This window comes from Homarus americanus, unplaced genomic scaffold, assembly GCF_018991925.1.
Source record: "Homarus americanus isolate GMGI-L3 unplaced genomic scaffold, GMGI_Hamer_2.0 scaffold37032, whole genome shotgun sequence".
In the NCBI taxonomy this organism is placed as follows: domain Eukaryota; kingdom Metazoa; phylum Arthropoda; class Malacostraca; order Decapoda; family Nephropidae; genus Homarus; species Homarus americanus.
Genome location: NW_024731852.1, coordinates 5,392,171 through 5,410,647, shown reverse-complemented (window position 1 = coordinate 5,410,647; position 18,477 = coordinate 5,392,171). Strand labels below are relative to the sequence as shown.

General features: G+C 43.3%; 1 protein-coding gene across 1 annotated transcript in view; it reads left to right on the top strand.

Moving 5' to 3' along the window:
• Positions 1-3,020: 3,020 nt before the first annotated feature.
• Positions 3,021-18,477, top strand: part of LOC121867964 (adhesive plaque matrix protein-like) — a 29,377-nt gene continuing 13,920 nt past the window's right edge. Inside the window, exons 1-2 of the mRNA XM_042368136.1 lie at positions 3,021-3,108; positions 6,420-6,556. Of these exons, the coding sequence (XP_042224070.1) occupies positions 6,443-6,556 (114 nt within the window). The 5' untranslated portion in view covers positions 3,021-3,108; positions 6,420-6,442. The remainder of the gene's footprint in view (positions 3,109-6,419; positions 6,557-18,477) is intronic.

Below are 18,477 nucleotides of genomic sequence, written 5' to 3'. Positions count from 1 at the left end.
GGGAAGGAAGGAGTGAGGGAGGGAAGGAGTGAGGAGGGAGTGAGGAAGTAAGGGAAGGAAGGAGTGAGGGAGGAGGGAAGAGTGAAAGGAAGGGAGGGGCTGAGAGGTGAGAGGGAGGGAAGATAGAGAGAGAGAGAGAGAGAGAGAGAGAGGAGATGAGAGGAGGGAAGGAGAATGAAGAGCAAGGAAACGGAAATAGTGAGTGTGGGGAAGGGTGAGAGAGAGGAGGAAGGAGTGAGAGGGAGGAAGGAGTGAGAGAGGGAGGAAGAGGAGTGAGAGAGAGGGAGGGAAGAGGTAGAAGTGAGGGGAAGAGGAGTGAGAGAGAGAGGGGGAGGAAGAGGTAGAGAGAGAGTAGGGGGAAGAGGGTGAGAGGGGAAGAAGTCATGGAGTAGAGGTAATGTGTACCTCGGCTAATTACTTGACGGAGGAAGCAGTGGAGTCTCTCTCTCTCTATATATATATATATATATATATACTACCTGCCTCTCTCTCTCTCTCTCTCTCTCTCTCCACCATGTATGCATCGCAATCATCACTATCAACCTCCATCACCAACCACCACTATCAACCACCATCACCAACCACCACTATCAACCACCACTACCACAATCATCAACCATCACCATCAACCACCACAACCAAAACAACAACCACCACCAACAACCACCACCACTATCATCAACCACAACAACCACCACGACTACCACCATCAACCACCACCATCAACCACAATCACCACTATCATCAACCACCACCACTAACACACATCAAAACCCTTCAACAACCATCAACTAATCACAGCCCTGTGTGTGTGTGTGTGTGTGTGTGTGTGTGTGGACGAACAGACAGACAGACAGACAGACAGACAGACAGACAGAATCAAGGCCTCAGCTGTGGTAGTTTTGGGGTTGCCTTAATAAGCTAAATCTGTATTCATGAGGAAGCTAAACACAGGCACAGATGTTGTAGCTGAGTTGAAGAGAGATTAGTGAGCTAAGCCGATCCCAGCCAGTTAATCTTCCCGCCTGTCAGTTAATCTTCCCACCTGTCAGTTAATCTTTCAGTCAGTTAGTCTCCCCGCCAATCAGTTAATCTTTCATTCAGTTAATCTCCCCGCCTGTCAGTTAATCTCCCCGCCTGTCAGTTGATCCTTCACCTGCCAGTTAATCTTTCAGTTAGTCTCCCCGCCTGTCAGTTAATCTCCCCGCCAGTCAGTCGGTTTGTCTCCCCACCAATCAGTCAGTTAATCTCCCCGCCAGTCAGTCAGTTTGTCTCCCCACCAGCCAGTTAGTCTCTCAGCAGTCAATTTGTCTCCCTGCTAGGCTTACAGTCAGACTCCTACCTAGTCTCCCAGCCTGTCAGTTAGTCTCCCAGCCTGTCAGTTAGTCTCCCAGCCTGTTAGTTAGTCTCCCAGCCTGTCAGTTAGTCTCCCCGCCAGTCAGTTGAATTCCCGCCAGTCAGTTACTCTCCCGCCAGTCAGTTACTCTCCCCAGCGGCCCGTTAGCTAGCTAGCCATTCAGATGCAGTTATTCAACCACCCTGCCTACCCATCCACCCACCCACCCACCCACATGCACCAACCCACCCACCCACCCACCCACCTACCCACACCACCCACTCCCCCACATCCACCCACTCCCCCACACCCACCCACCACATCCACCCACCCACCCACCCCACCCACATCTACCCACTACCCCACACCCCACCCACCCCATCCACCACTCCCCCCACCCACCCACCCACGTGCGACCACAGGCTTTAGCATTACGTATTGTGTGTGTGTGTGTGTGTGTGTGTGTGTGTGTGTGTGTGTGTAATTAAGCCGGATGCAGCGGCTTTGTACTGTGGATAATTGATTCTGGAACACCTGAGTACTGTATGTCTGAGTGTGTAGCGTGTATGTCTCAGTGTGTATGTCTGAGTGTGTGTGTGTGTAGTATGTATGTCTGAGCGTGTGTGTGTGTGTGTAGGAGTGTATGTATTTTGTTGGACACACACACACACACACCGCAGCTATGATGTTTATATTAAGAAAAGACATTATTATTATTATTATTATTATTATTATTATTATTATTTTTATCATTATTATTATTACAGAGGGGGGGGGGACATCGTTAGTGCATTAACTGCTAATTAGTGGATATGTGGTGGTCTGCTGATGTTGCTCTGAGTGCCTGGTGGTGGAGGTAGTGGTGCAGGTAATAGTGGTGGTGATAGTGGTGCTGGTGATGGTGGTTATGATGGTAGTGGTGGTGCTGGTGGTGATAGTGATGGTAAAGGTGATGTGATGCATTATTGATGATGAATAGTTATGATGAGGTTAATAGTCTTGATGGAGATGCTGATAATGACTGTAGAGTGCAGATTGTAAAACTCAGGATGATGAGGATGATGACTACTGGTGATGCTAGTTAGCGTTGTTGTTGCTGCTGCAGTCATCGTCGTCAATAGGTCAAGTCATCGTTATCAAGGGGTCAAGTCATTGTCATCAAGGGGTTAATTCATCATACTCAATGGTTAAGCGTACTCAAGGGATTAACTCATCGTCAAGGGTGTAATTCATCATACTTAAGGGATTAAGTCATCGTATTCATGGGATTAAGTTTTCATCATCAAGGGGTTAAGTCATCGTACTCAAGGGATTGTCATCATCATCATCATCATCAAGGGGTTGAAGTTATAGTCATCAAGGGGTTAAGTCATCGTCATCAATGGGTTAAGTCCTCGTACTCAAGAGACCAGGAACTCTACTCAATGCTACAATATGACATGCCTTGTTTAAGTGAGAAAGCTATACTCGTTTTAACATCTCCAGGTAAGGCAAAAATCATGGTGTGAATCCGTTCAGAGTTTTGGTACCTGGGTCGTGGTAGGAGATACTGTACTATAAGCCAACTAGCCCCGCGGTGGTAGCTGTAACTTTCTCCTTCTGTGCTAGTTGGGGGTGAGGTGGGGGGTTGTGGGCGGGGCGTGGTGTATGAGGGTGGGGCACGTGTTACAAGGCGCGTGGAGTACGGTTGATGGTCAGTTAACCTCCGCCGTGCGTCTTGACAGCACTTGGTTTACGTGTGTTTGTGTGTGTGTGTGTGTGGAGTTTGTTGGGTAAGTTGAAGATGTAAAAGTGTCGGGGGTAGTGAGTGAGTTTTGTTTTTTATCATTTTGGGAGTTGGTTGTGTGTGTGTGTGTGTGTGTGTGTGTGTGTGTGTGTGTGTACCGAAGTGAAGCCTATCACCCTCAACACCGACACAGCTATAGTATTGGGTCGCTTTTGATTACATTGGATTCGAATTACACACAGCTGTCTAACTTTTTACTTTTTGTTTTTACAACATTTCCCCGTCAGCTGCAACACTGATGTAGAGAGTTGTCGACCTGTTCCTGTCACATCAAAGTTCCCCCACCTCACTCACGTCTCTCTAATCCCTTATTTTAAGCACCAATCACTCATTCCATCCCATCCTCTCATTCAAATTTTGTTTCTCCTCACCACAAAATATTTATCGTTTGTAAACTCGAGTCACGTCCCCGTTTAAAACTCCTCCTCCCATAATGTTTACAAAGTGTGTGTGTGTGTGTGTGTGTGTGTGTACAGTATCCTGGAGGCCAACACCCGACACGTAGTTCAGAAAACTTTGGTGTATTGGTTGAGTGGTGGTGAAGACCCTCTTGGTAATGAGGGAGGGGTGATGGATGTTCACCCCGGCCTGACTACCTAACACACAACAGGGCCGCTAGAGTTTTTTCTTCTCTTCCTTGAGTTTATTCTCCAGCCAGAAGAGATGATTAGCGATTGTTTGTTTGTGTTTGTGTGCGGGATGGGTGAGGCGGATGGATGTGTTGGTGAATCTGTGTAGGTGAGCGTGTAGGTGTGTGTGTGTGTGTGTGTGTGTGTGTAGGTAGGTTTATATATGTATGCTTGCGAGAGATAGAGAGAGAGAGAGAGCGAGAGATCAAAGGATTGTAAAAATTAATTCATCGTCCAATTTTGAAGGGATTTTTACACGGCTGGTCACAGCGGCTGTATATTGCATGTTACCATTCCACCTAACTCTACCTGTCCATCCTACCTAATGAGGCAACTTAACCCAATTAATCCTCCACGTATCAGCTTACGGGGTCTCTTGACGTCACGCTTCACAAACTGAACGAAATCGGACAAGAATATATCAACTTTTTCTCTTATTTGGTGAACCTGTTGAGACTTTTACGATCTGTCATGTCTGGAAGTTGACGAAAGAAAAACAAGATTATGTGAAGTATTTTTCCTCCACACTGGACGAAAGTTTATTTACCTTTACCGCCAGAGGTGTTGTGGGTATATCGATTTGGTATAAAGTTGTCACAGCAAGATGAGTGACGGCCCAGGGGGGTACTGTGTGTGTGTGTGTCATTTGGTGCTGAATATTAATTTGTTTTGTATATCGTTAAGAAAGTTATATTTTCATTGTTGTTATAATTTACGAAATTTATGTAGAGTTTGTTTCATAACTCACTTAGTTTATGTAGAATATGTTTCATAACTCGCTAAGTTTATGTAGTTTGTTTTATAACTCAGTGCGAAAGTTAGTGTGACGTTCATACACCGACAGAGAGAGTTAGTGTGACGCTTGTACACCGACAGAGAGAGTTAGTGTGACGCTTGTACACCGACAGAGAGAGTTAGTGTGACGTTCATACACCGACAGAGAGAGTTAGTGTGACGCTTGTACACCGACAGATAGAGTTAGTGTGACGCTTGTACACCGACAGAGAGAGTTAGTGTGACGCTTGTACACCGACAGAGAGAGTTAGTGTGACGCTTGTACACCGACAGAGAGAGTTAGTGTGACGCTTGTACACCCACACAGTGAAAGCTGGTGAAGTCTCTTATCAACTCACCGAGGAATTTTGCATGTTGTGTTTACCGACGCTGACGTAACACTGGCAACTCTCACTCAACAGCAGAAACGTTCTCACTTAACACGTAAAAGAGACGGGTCGATTTAATCATCCCTCTAAAATACCTTGAAAGATCCCGTTACGAACACTCACTCGCTCACTCACAGAACATAATATAGATGGAGCTATTCCCCCACACGGTGAAAACAACGCCAGCAGGAACAATTATCTGTATCTGGTATTTTCCTCGTAAAAACAGATGTTCGCCCGCCTTCTGTCAGCAGCGTCGTCAGATCTGTGTGGTTTCAGTTCAATTTTTCCTCAGTTAAGCTCCGTGTCTTGTATGTACTAGTAGTTGTAGTGAGAAACTGATTTGTTAATTGGGCTCCACGTGCTAATGGGCCCCAATCCTAATGGTGGCAGTCCAAGTAGTTAGATTACCTTGTTAGGGCCCATTAGGACTGGGGCCTACGTGAAGTACACAGGCTTCAAGATAGTGGCTGTGATACATGACCGTACACGACCAAAGATAGAAACCATTTTATTCCTCCTGTCGCTACTAAAGTGACTCTTAATTGGCAGTTTATAATTACAAAGGAATTGTTTACTGTGTACTTGGTGATCATATTACCTCATGGACTGTATGTGTCTTTGTTTGTGTCAGGTTATGTTTGTCGCTGTTTTTGTCCGTAAAGAACGTTTGTGCTTTGTGTTTTGTGGATATGTGTATGGTTGTTTGTGATGAGAGAGAGAGAGAGAGAGAGAGAGAGAGAGAGAGAGAGAGAGTCCAAACTCTTCCTTAGACTCTCACATCTCTCATTCAGAGGCGTCGATCCTATAATGAAGACAGGTCCTAACATCTATACTTGGGAAGGAAAAGATTAAAGGTTCTGACATCTATAACTTGGGACGGAAAACAAATGACTATCGAGATTTTGGATAACTTTTAAAAGAGTCTTGGAATATGTGCCCTAAACCCATGAAAATATATATAGCTTTACGACTGAATGAGTGAGTGAGGGAGTGAGTGAGTGAGGGACAAGTTCTCGACACAATAAGAGTTTCTCCAACAAAAGTTACGAGACAAAAGACTCATGGTAGTTACATACATACATACTGACTACATTTCCTTCTAGGTTGAGGGAAATTTTTAACTTACGATCATTTTTTGTGTGAATCTTGGTCCCAGCAACACCCACACAATGCACGATAGTTTCTCTCGGTGAACGACAGGCGGTCAATAATTTCTCACTGGACTACTGGTAACCAATAATGTCTCTCAATGAACGACGGGTAACCAACAATATCTCTCAGTGAACGACAGGTAACCAACAATATCTCTCAGGTGAACGACAGGTAACCAACATTTCTCACTGGACTACTGGTAACCAATAATGTCTCTCAATGAACGACGGGTAACCAACAATATCTCTCAGTGAACGACAGGTAACCATTAATTTCTCACTGGACTGCTGGTAGCCAATAATGTCTCTCGGTGAACGACAAGTAACCAACAATTTCTCTCCTTCCTACAGATTCACCAAGACCTTGAGCCAGGATGAAGGCGTGGAGGGGCTTGATACTCCTGCTGGCGGCGGTGGCGACGGTCATGGTGTCGTCAGAGCACCTGGAGGAGGCGGAGGAGGAGGAGGGAGAGTTGCTGGGGATCAAGGTTAGTCTCAGTACCTTACCTGCATAAATCGTCATGTTTATCCACTATGCTTCCATGCTATGTAGATATTTATACAATGTGCGATATTTTGCTGTTTTTGTGTCCGTCGACCATCCATACGTTCGTGTTCATATCCATCCATCCGTCCGTTCTGTCCGTCTATGTGCGTCTTATATTATCAATGATTATTATCTCCACCTTACAAACATAATTATTTAATATTTTTGTCGGGGTACGATTCACAAACACGCGGTTGACTGACTCCACCCTGTAGTTATGTCACACACACACACACACACACACACCAAAATTTAACTGTTACACTGTATTTTGATTTTAGCCTTTGATCTACACACTGTAATGGACTGAAACTCTCATATACTGAAATATACACCTTTGATCATGTTTTTTTTTGTAACGTGATTGATATGATGTGATTTATTTGATTTAGTTTGTTATAATATTATGTGATTTGATTTTTCAACATTGGAATTTTAATTATTTATGAACTTAATCAATCCGGATTATTTCATGTCGTGTTTTTTGTAAATAATTTTTTTATGTATTGTTATTAAATCGACAAAAAATATATTACAATTTTGTGGAGGAAATTAAAAAAAAAATATATATATATTAGACAAATCTTAACTGTTTGAGATATTTGGTTCTTAAAGCTACATAATGGTACAAAATGATACATAAAGATACATAATGATACATAGATACATAATGATACATAAAGATACATAATGATACATAGAGATACATAATGATACATAATGGTACAAAATGATACATAAAGATACATAATGATACATAGATACATAATGATACATAGAGATACATAAAGATACATGATAAATAAAGGTACATAATGAGACTTAAAGATACTGCCTAGTCTTGGTATGATTTTGACGCTATTTTGGTTGGCCATTTTCGTGTTTTAACTTTAGTGAGTCCCTTTAGATGCCCCCGTGGCCATACGGCGTGTCTTTATGGCCACATTTCTTACCTCTATGGCCACATTCCATACCACCATGGCCACCCTCCATATCACCGTGGCCACCCTCCATACCTCCATGACCACACTCCATACCTCCGTGGGCACACTCCATACCTCCGTGGCCACACTCCATACCTCCGTGGCCACACTCCATACCTCCGTGGCCACACTCCATACCTCCGTGGCCACACTCCATACCTCCGTGGCCACACTCCATACCTCCGTGGCCACACTCCATGCCGCGGGGAGGGAAATATTGAAAACTTTTAATTAACACATTCACGAGAAAAAGTTACGGATTGGTACCAGTTTTTGCCCCAACAACTTATTGCCCGCCTCGCTACTGCCCACTGACTTATTGCCCGCCTCGCTACTGCCCACTGACTTATAGCCCGCCTCACTACTGCCCACTAACTTATTGCCCGCCTCGCTACTGCTCACTGACTTATTGCCCGCCTCACTACTGCCCACGTCGCTACTGGCCACTAACTTATTGCCCGCTTCTCTACTGCCCACTAACTTATTGCCCGCCCACCGATATATTGCGCACCAAAGGATTGTCCTGTCATTCGATTAACCATTTCCCACTTACATATTTTTCAATACATTGTCTACCAAAATAATCGCCCATTGCTCACCTTTATAATTGCCCACCCAAATAATTGCCCCCTCACATAATTGCCCACCCAAATAATTACCCACCCAAATAATTGCCAACTCACATAATTGCCCACTCACATAATTGCCCACCCAAATAATTGCCCACTCACATAATTGCCCATCGACACAAATAAGATTGAGATTGCTGGTCAACACCTGAGCTTCAGAGGTACTCATGTGTAGAACTGATTAGTCATATGTGATCGTGAACACACACACACACAGACCGTATTATTATTGTATTTCAGCTTATCTGTGTGTGTGTGTAATAATAATAATATAATATAACGGTTTAGTTTCAATAAACCGTTATATTTTATTATTATTACACAGACACACACGGGATTAAGACAATGCATAATGTAAATACGGTCACAAATACAAACAAGCTCTCTCTCTCTCTCTCTCTCTCTCTCTCTCTCTCTCTCTCTGCGCTCAACGACACAGAGAGAGCTGATTCCACACTGTGATCAATTCCATTTTGAAAGTGACGGACGAAATTTGCTTCTGAGATTCAAGAGTCTTTGTACTCATGTGAGTCTTTGTCCTGAAGTGTAATTATAGAGAGTCTTTTCTTCATGTGAATCTTTGTACTGAAGTGAGAGTCTTTGTCCTCAAATGTAATTTTAAAGAGAGTCTTTCCTCATGTGAGAGCCTTGTCCTGAAGTGCCTTTGTACTGAAGTGAGAGTCTTTGTATCGAAATGTAATTATAGAGAGAGTCTTGTCCCAAGTGTAATTTTAAAGAGTCTTTGTCCTCATGAGAGCCTTTGTCCAAGAGCCTTTGTACTGAAGTGAGAGCTTTGTATCGAAATGTAATTATAGAGAGAGTCTTTGTCCTCGTGTAATTTTAAAGAGAGTCTTTGTCCTCATGTGAGAGCCTTTGTCCTGAAGTAAGAGCCTTTGTCCTGAAGTGAGAGTTTTGTCCTGAAGTGAGAGTCTTGTATCGAAATGTAATTATAGAGAGAGTCTTTGTCCTCAAGTGTAATTTTAAAGAGAGTCTTTGTCCTCTGAGAGCCTTTGTCCTGAAGTAAGAGCCTTTGTCCTGAAGTAAGAGCCTTTGTACTGAAGTGAGAGTCTTTGTATCGAAATGTAATAGAGAGAGTCTTTGTCCTCAAGTGTAATTTTAAAGAGAGTCTTTGTCTCATGTGAGAGCCTTTGTCCTGAAGTAAGAGTCTTTGTCCTGAAGTAAGAGTCTTTGTCCTGAAGTAAGAGCCTTGTCCGAAGGAGCCTTGTCCTGAAGTAAGAGTCTTTGTCCTGAAGTAAGAGTCTTTGTCCTGAAGTAAGAGTCTTTGTGCTGAAGTATATAGAATCTTTGTTCAGAATTTGTCTCTATGTACTGTAGGGAGAGAAAATAGAGAAGAGGAGGAAGAGGAGAATTAGTGTGAGGGGAGGGAGAGCGTTACTAAATGGAGGAAGAGTGAGGGAACTGTTCTCTCATCTGTCTCTGTGTCTTTCTTCTTCTCCTTTGACTTTCTCTTTTTAACCTTTATATTTATCTTTTTCTGTTTTCTTCATTCTTTCTCTTTCTATTTCGTTCTCCTATTTTCTTTTATTTTTTCTCTCTCTCTCTCTCTCTCGCTCTCTTGGAAGGCTAGATATATACCAACTAGTGATAAGTCCCTCTCTGGCCAGATGTTAATACCAGCTGGTGATGGGCACTAACCGGCCATCAGCCTCTTAATGGAATGATGATGTTTTAATGTATTATATCTGGTGGTGGGGCAGGTCTAATGTCTCTCTCTCTCTCTCTGCCTCTCTCTCTCTCTCTCTCTCTCAGGTTCGTGTCACGAGATCTATTTTTTGTGTTACTAACCACCATCACCCTACCACTTCCTCAACAACCACCATTACCTTCAACAACCACCATTACGTTCAACAACCACCATTACGTTCAACAAACCATTACCTTCAACAACCACCCATCAACCAACATCAAAAACAAGAACGACAATTAATCACCAACCAGCACCCGGCCACCCATCACAACCACTTCCATCACCTTCCACCAACCACCAACCACCACTACTCCTTCCACAGCTACCACTAACCCTTCTCTACCACTATCCCTTCTACCACTACCCCTTCCATCACTCTCACCCCTTCCACCCACTACCCCCTTCCACCACTACCCCTTCCACCACTACCCCTTCCACCGGGAGGTTTAGGAAGCGTCCCCCGTGATACACCTGGCCTGAGTCTTACCCCTTCAGGTTGTTGACAGAGGAGAATAAATTAACTTCCCCAATTAACACAAATCTGAGATCACTTGGGGGAGGGGTACAGTAACTCTCTCTCTCTTCTCTCTCTCTCTCTCTCTCTAGCCACTATGATTGCTGTATTATCACCTGCCACCTCCTCTCCCCCCCCCTCCCCAGAATCCCTTCCTTCTTTCCCCCTCTCCCTCCCTCCGCAAAACCCCTATCTTCCCCCACCTCCTCCCCCAGGACCCTCACCTTCTCCCTCCCCAGTACCCCTCTCCCTCCCCCCAGGACCCTATCTCCCTCCCTCCCCAGGACCCCTACCTTCCTCCCTCCCTCCCCTCACCAACCCCTACCTTCTCTCCCTCCTCAGGACCCCCACCCACACTACTACTCAACCTTGACACGTGAGCCAGTACTATAGGGATGTGGGAGCATAATGTATGGAGGTATTTATATAATGTACACACACACACACACACACAACACACACACACACACACACACACACAACACACACACACACACACAGACACACACACACACACACACACACACAGACACACAGACACACACACACACACACACACACACACACACACACACACACACACACACACACACACACACACACACACACACACACACACACACCCACACCCTTCCCTCCCTCATAAGAACTTTCAGCTGTGTTTTTGGTTTGTTTTAGGAATGTAAACACGACGCTCAGTAATAACTAGGAAGAAGGAAAACTTGCCTCCATGAATATCAAACAGTGTTGCATATCTCTCTCTCTCTCTCTCTCTCTCTCTCTCTCTCTCTCTCTCTCATTTAACTTGACCTAACTGGCCTCTCCTATATTAAATCGACAGGAATACACACATATTAGGCCTCAGTTCTCACTAAATTATATGCTAAAAGTTTCCCTTCTTCAACATAAACAATCTCATAAGTCACAACAAACAATAAACAAACAAACTAACAAACATTGAGTGTATTGTAAACAGTTGGTATAACTTGTGTACATGAAAAAGGCCGTTGGAGTGAGGGATTTACATACATACATACATACATACATACATACATACATACATACAATTTAACAAGTCGACGGTTAACCACTAAATACCGTCATGCTTAATTGGGTCTCTGAGGGTGAACGAGGTGTACGGTAATGGTCCCTTCTTATCACCTCGAGAAAGTTATAAGATGGCTGTGGTTGTAGGTCAAATGGAGTCATTTCGTCATAGACCTTAACCTAATTCAACCATGACTTAACCTAACCTAACAAAACCTTACTTAACCTTACCTACCTAACTTACTCTTACTAAACCTCACTGCACCTAACAAAAATTAACCTGAATCCAACCCAACTGTAATGGGGGGTTTTAAGGGTAGAAATAGAGAATATTTAGTTGTAGGAGTGTAAAGACAGGAGGGACAACTTCTCAAACACCACTTCGATACAACTATTTCTTAATTCACTCAATGACACGGACACATTAATATCAATATTATTTCGACGTTACTAGAGTATCATATTTACGTTACTACACTGACTCTCGGACACAAACATGAATGAATACACTTCCCACAGTAGGTAACTCACCCTAGGGATAGCTCTGACAAGACTCACGTGTAACCTGACGGAGGCCCAGCAGGTGCTGGCTGGGCTGCCCTATGGGAGACTCTGCTTAGCTGGTGACGCCGGGGTCTGGTCGGGAAGTCTCCCTCCCGACCTGGGGAGAGGACGAGCGTGACTCTGTGTGAGTGAACAGAATGACGACCCGAACGAGAGAGAGATGAGTCGGATGAGAATAAAGAGAGTCACCAAATCCGAATCAGAGTAAGTCCGTGGCCGTGACTGCAGGGCCTTTATATGGGGGAGAAACAGCCGACGTTTGACCTTTGCCAATTTACGCTAAACTGGTTAGATCTGGACAGCTGTGTTTGCCCAGGTGCGTGGTCATGCCCGGGTGTGTCTTGGCTAGGTGTGGTTTGGTCAAGTCACCCACTAACTCAAATAATTAGCGGACGAGGTCAGGTCCCTTGGGTCCTGACCCAGGGTGTGTCGACTTGGTACTCACTGTTATATGTGTTGTAATTGTCTGGGCTGTAAGCTGTGGTCTGATAATCAATCATTACACAACCTAACCTAACCCAACCCAACCTGATCTAGCCTAACCTAACCTAATTCGACCTAAGATGACCTAACCTGATCCAACATAATCTAACATGACCAGGAGGACTTAGGTCAATTTAGTACATGTCCCCTTATCACCCTCCTAGTACTCAAGGAAGGTTATCAGCCCGAGGAGGAGGGGAGGAGAAGAAGGAGGAAGAAAGGGGAGGAGGGGGATGAAGAAGGAAGAGGGGAGGGAGAGGAAGGAGGGAGATATTTCACTTAACACAAAAGTGACGTCTGTAATATTGACAATTAATCTGGAGGGACAAGAAAGGTTAAATAAATACTTTTGTACAGTATAGTGTTTCTTGAGTCTATAGAAAGGGAGCGAGTCTCTCTCTCTCTCTCTCACAGATTTGTAAGTTAATTTCAAGGAACTCTCCGGAGGTTGAATGAATATATCTTGCATGGTAGAGTCTGTGATATATCTGCCTCATTTTACGAACCTTTGAGAATCCATCTTTGTGTCGTAACTTCAGTGAGTCGTTTAAATGTATTGTCATATAATTAGGAATTAGGGAAGAGAATTTAACCTACTAATCTTTTGATAGTCTGGGCTCGAGAGTACCTTCCCGTGAGAGCTTTTCTGACTCGGGATGGGAAGGGGATAGGGGAGAGAGACTGCGGCCGTGAACTCACAATAACAACATAAGAGCATAAGAATGGAGGAAACTGCAGCGGGCCTATTGGCCCATACGGCAGTCCCGTTTTCACCCAACCCCTATTGTTCATACATCCAACCTATGTTTGAAGCTATTCAGCGTATTCGAGTTAATGATGATATTTGTAACTTATTCTCATTCATCCACTCTGTTTCCAAACCAGTGTTTACCTATTTCACGCCCAAATCTAAATTTGTCTAATTTAAAACCATACAGAGTTCGCTCCTGGTTGGATAGTTTGAGTATCTTTGTAATGTCCCCTTTGTTTAGCCCCATTCCACTTGTACACCTCTATCAGGTCGCCCCTCGCTCGCCTCGAGGGAGTGCAAATTAAGATGCTTTAACCTGTCTCTATACTCAAGGTTCCTAATGCCCGGGATTAGTCTTGTCATTCTCCTCTGAATTTTTCCAAGGATTCTATATCCATTCTGTAATACGGTGACCAGAACTGAACTGGGTAATCCAGGTGTGGTCTCACAAGAGCAAGATACAGTTTTAGGATGACCTTGCTAGTCTTGTAACTAACACTCCTTTGTATGAACCCAAGTACTTTATTAGCCTTGTTACGAGCAAAAACACATTGTTTACTTGGCTTAAGGTTCCTACTTATCATTACTCCTAAATCTCTCTTGCAGTCGGACTTCTCTATGGCATCGTTGTTCATCTGGTATCTGGTTTCCCTGTTTACATCTCCTATACTGAGTACTTTACATTTGTCCACGTTGAATTTCATCTGCCATTTTTCAGACCATTCGAAAAATATGTTTAGATCTTCCTGTAGTTTTGTGGAGTCCTCGTCAGATTTAATAACACGTCCTATTTTAGTGTCATCAGCAAATTTGCTTATGTTGCTGTCTATGCCGATATCTATGTCATTTATGTATAAAATGAATAATAATGGTCCAAGTACTGAGCCTTGGGGAACTCCACTTGTGGCGTTGCTCCAATGGAACTTAGTGCCATTAATGCTCACTCTCTGTTTCCTGTCCTGTAACCACGCCCTAATCCATTTAAGGATATTACCTTTGATGCCATGTGCTTCTACCTTTCTAATTAGTCTTTCGTGGGGGACTCTGTCGAAGGCTTTGCTAAAGTCGAGATATACCACATCATAATTGTGCCCCTCGTCCACCGATTCGAAAACTGATGAAAAGAATGTTAATAGATTAGTTAGACATGAACGTCCGCTTGTGAAGCCATGCTGGGAATCATTGATCAATCGGTGCTTCTCCAGGTGATTTTGAATAGAGTTTGAAATGATTGCTTCCAGTAATTTGCCTACTATTGATGTTAAGACTGATTGGGCGGTAGTTAGAGGATAGTGATCTATCCCCCTTCTTGAAAATCGGTATTACATTCGCTATCCTCCAGGATTCAGGTACTACACCTGTTTTTAAGGACATGTTAAACAACTTTGCTAAGGGCATACTAAGCTCTTCCTTACATTCCTTTAATACTCTGGCAAATATCTCATCGGGACCAGGTGACTTATTAGGCTTTAGTTTGTCTATTTGCTTACTAACATCGTTACTAACAATGACTCGGCATTTTGTAGGCCTCACGTATGCACCTGTTGAGATGTTGTAAGGTCAGTTGTTGTTGTTGTTGTTGTTGTTATTATTATTATTGTTATTATTGTTGTTATTTATGATTTTTTTAATGTTTAGCAGAGAGAGAGAGAGAGAGAGAGAGAGAGAGAGATCATTGTACACAGTATTATCCCGATAAAACAACGACCATATTATATACTGTACGTTTCCCCCCTTCCTCCCTCCCCCAGAGACCTCAAAAAGACCCTACTTCCTCCCTCCTCCCCTCCCCCAAAGACTCCTTCTTCCTCTCTCCTTCCCCCAGAGACTCCTCCTTTCCCCCTTCCTCCCCCAGACTCCCCCCCCCCAGAGACTGCCACGTTAACATACAAATTGATGGATTGTACAGAAAATGACTCCTACAAACCTTTGAAACAGTCCTGTAACATTTCCACCCCTCAGACCACCATTCACCCTTCTCAAAAACTCCCGTCACCACCACACACAGACATCAATGACCTACACACGAGTGATGTTAATATATTGAGGAGAAAAACAAATATTAACCTTTTCATCGATGGCTTCTGTTTGTGAAGCCTTTATTTTGCTGTGATGTTCCAATATTATTTTTCTCTCTCTCCTAAAGGTCATGGTAGGTGTTTATAAAAGACGAGGACATGACCCAAATACTCGTCACCCTTGAGGAATTATTTTAGTGTGTTTTATAACTTGGTATTCCACATGGTAATATTAACTAGTATTATGTTAGAGGGTTAGTAAGAATGAATTGAGGGAATATCACAACACTTCAACATTCTCTCAGTTCAAATTGCAAGTGTAGTATTTTGTCTATAACTCAAGTACTATATCAAAACTCGTTCAGTCACTTATAATCAGCGTGTCAAGGGGAATGTGCTGGTCTTGATGTTTTTGTCGTCGATGAGAGGGACACGAAACACCAGCACGCCTATATGTCGCTTTCACCTCCTGGGTTTTTATGACCGCGGACATATTTCTGAAGTATAATAAAACTGGACCAATTATCTAGTGCATGCAAGATCTTTATGTATTCAGAGAAGAGAAGTATGATAATATTGAGCGAATACAATAACCCCCCATCAGTTTGACTCACTCTCCCTAAAAGGTTAATCACATAACAGGTGTGACCGTTGTTTTGATTATATTTACTTAGGTTTAAACATTAATATTTCAGTAATATACTTCTGGCTGCCGTGGCTGAATGGCTATAACACTCGTCCTTTTACTCAGTTAGTTGTCAGTTGTGTCTCATGACCGGTTACTACGTGGGGAGCCCCCAGTCATCCCAGCTGCAGATAGAGACGTAACTTTACAGATGGGGAAGTGAATTGGTGGTAGAGTGTAGTGTCTCACGTGCTGTCTCCTCGTGTACCAAAATTTGAGTCTTCATTATGTTGTATCTACACTGTCCTGAATAAGCCCATTACAACATTTTATTACCTTTAAATTGTCTTTCCGAGATAATTATTACCAAAAATGAAACGCGGAAATTGGACAGGATAAAACAGTGTCTAGGAGTACTTAATGGACGAGATTAAACGTGAAGTGGTCATTGGATGTGTGAAAGCCAGACCTAAGTAAACTCTCACTTGCGAAAAACATATTTAGTCAAGTCAGAAAAGACGGAATAGAGCTGACTATAAACATATCTGGTGCGTTAAGTCCATCTCGGTGACACTTTTACGCCACCCATGTTTTGAAAAGTTGTCTATTGCAAGAAACTTGTGATTTATGGATGTTGCTGGATAACCCCGGCAGTTTACGCACCTCATATCAACAGTAACAACTACGTGTGTGTGTGTGTGTGTGTGTGTGTGTGTGTGTGTGTGTGTGTGTGTGTGTGTGTGTTGTGTGTGTGTGTGTGTGTGTGTGTGTGTGTGTGTGTGTGTGTGTGTGTGTGTGTGTGTGTGTGTGTGTGTGTGTGTGTGTGTGTGTGTGTGTGTGTGTGTGTGTGTGTGTGTGTGTGTGTGTGTGTGTGTGTGTGTGTGTGTGTGTGTGTGTGTGTGTGTGTGTGTGTGTGTGTGTGTGTGTGTGTGTGTGTGTGTGTGTGTGTGTGTGTGTGTGTGTGTGTGTGTGTGTGTGTGTGTGTGTGTGTGTGTGTGTGTGTGTGTGTGTGTGTGTGTGTGTGTGTGTGTGTGTGTGTGTGTGTGAAGGAAGCTTGTGTAGAAGGCTGAAAATATACAAATTTATATTGGGGAATGGGTACGAATTACAAATAATATACAGTATAGAAAGTGACACAAATAAGACATATAGTAACTTAGCTGGGGATCAGCTCAAACTACAGTTCATTTCAACATAGTGACAGTGTAGGGAGCAGTGTTTACTGGGAGTGAATACACTGATTTATTACATGTTATTGATAATTTTTGCAATGGTTGGGACTGGGCTGTTCTTATAGCGATCAGTTCGTGCACGTATGGGCTGGATGCGGTTGTGGTGTCGAACAGCAATTCTCGGACAGGGGATCTCAGGTGGTAGTAGGGGCCGGTGTCGGGGATGGTGTAGAAGCTTCTTACCAAATTTGCAGATGAGGCCGTGGTGATGGTCAGTGAGAGTCGAAAGGGTCAGTGTGTTGAGCGCTTCTTGATATGTGGAGTAGGAAGGGGGAGAGAATAATCTTGCATGCCCTCTTTTGCACTTTTTCTAGGTGTTTACGTTGTGTGGCATTTAGGGAGGAAGACCAGGTGGGGGAGGCATAGGTGAGCTTGGGAAGTATGAATGTTGTGTATACACTGAGGAGCTCGTGTGCGGGAACTCCGAGGGACTTGAGTCGGCGGAGGAGGTGGAGACGGAAACTGGAGGATTTGACAACTTCACTGACGTGTGGTTTCCAATTTAGTTTGTTGTCTATGGTGACGCCGAGGAGCTTCGTGGAATCTACAACCTGGAGTGTGTTCGGACCTAGGGTAATGGAAGGAGGTGGGACAATGTCGGAGGAGAGGTTGATGTGCATAACCATGGTCTTGGTATGTGTGTGTGTGTGTGTGTGTGTGTGTGTGTGTGTGTGTGTGTGTGTGTGTGTGTAACTCGGGAGAATGTTGTGGTAATACTCCTGTTGCTGAATAAACGAAACAGAAGGAAATTATTTAGGAAATATTGGAAGTTTCAGCCCGACCTCCTCAACAACTTGTGTCAGAGTACTTCGTGGTTTCTTCTGGGTTTGTTTTGGTGAATCTCGCGAATTAACCAAAAAAGTAACTCGGGTTCTATCAGTTTATTTTCATATACAGTACAAACATATGCTAAAGACCTCATTTTTGTTTTATTAATTACTTAAGACAACAAATAACAAGAGGAATCCATATAATTATATTTTGTTTATATCATAGATTTTATTTAATTAGTCACTAGTGAAGAGAGATAGATAAATGCGTATCTAGTTAGTGTTAGGTCTTTAGTTTTAGAATTATCCATTGTAGAAATTAAACTTGCCAAATAACTCTTGATAAACCTTGCTTACTATAACACTTTAAACACACACACACACACACACACCAAAAATATCTTAATCCCTTGTTAGTATTCGTAGCAAATTTTAGGGACAAATATTCAAATGGGTATATTTTTAAACGTGTGTTAAGGGTGAGAGGAGCGGGTGTTAACCCGCGTCTTCCACCACTACAGACAAGAGTGTGTAGTCG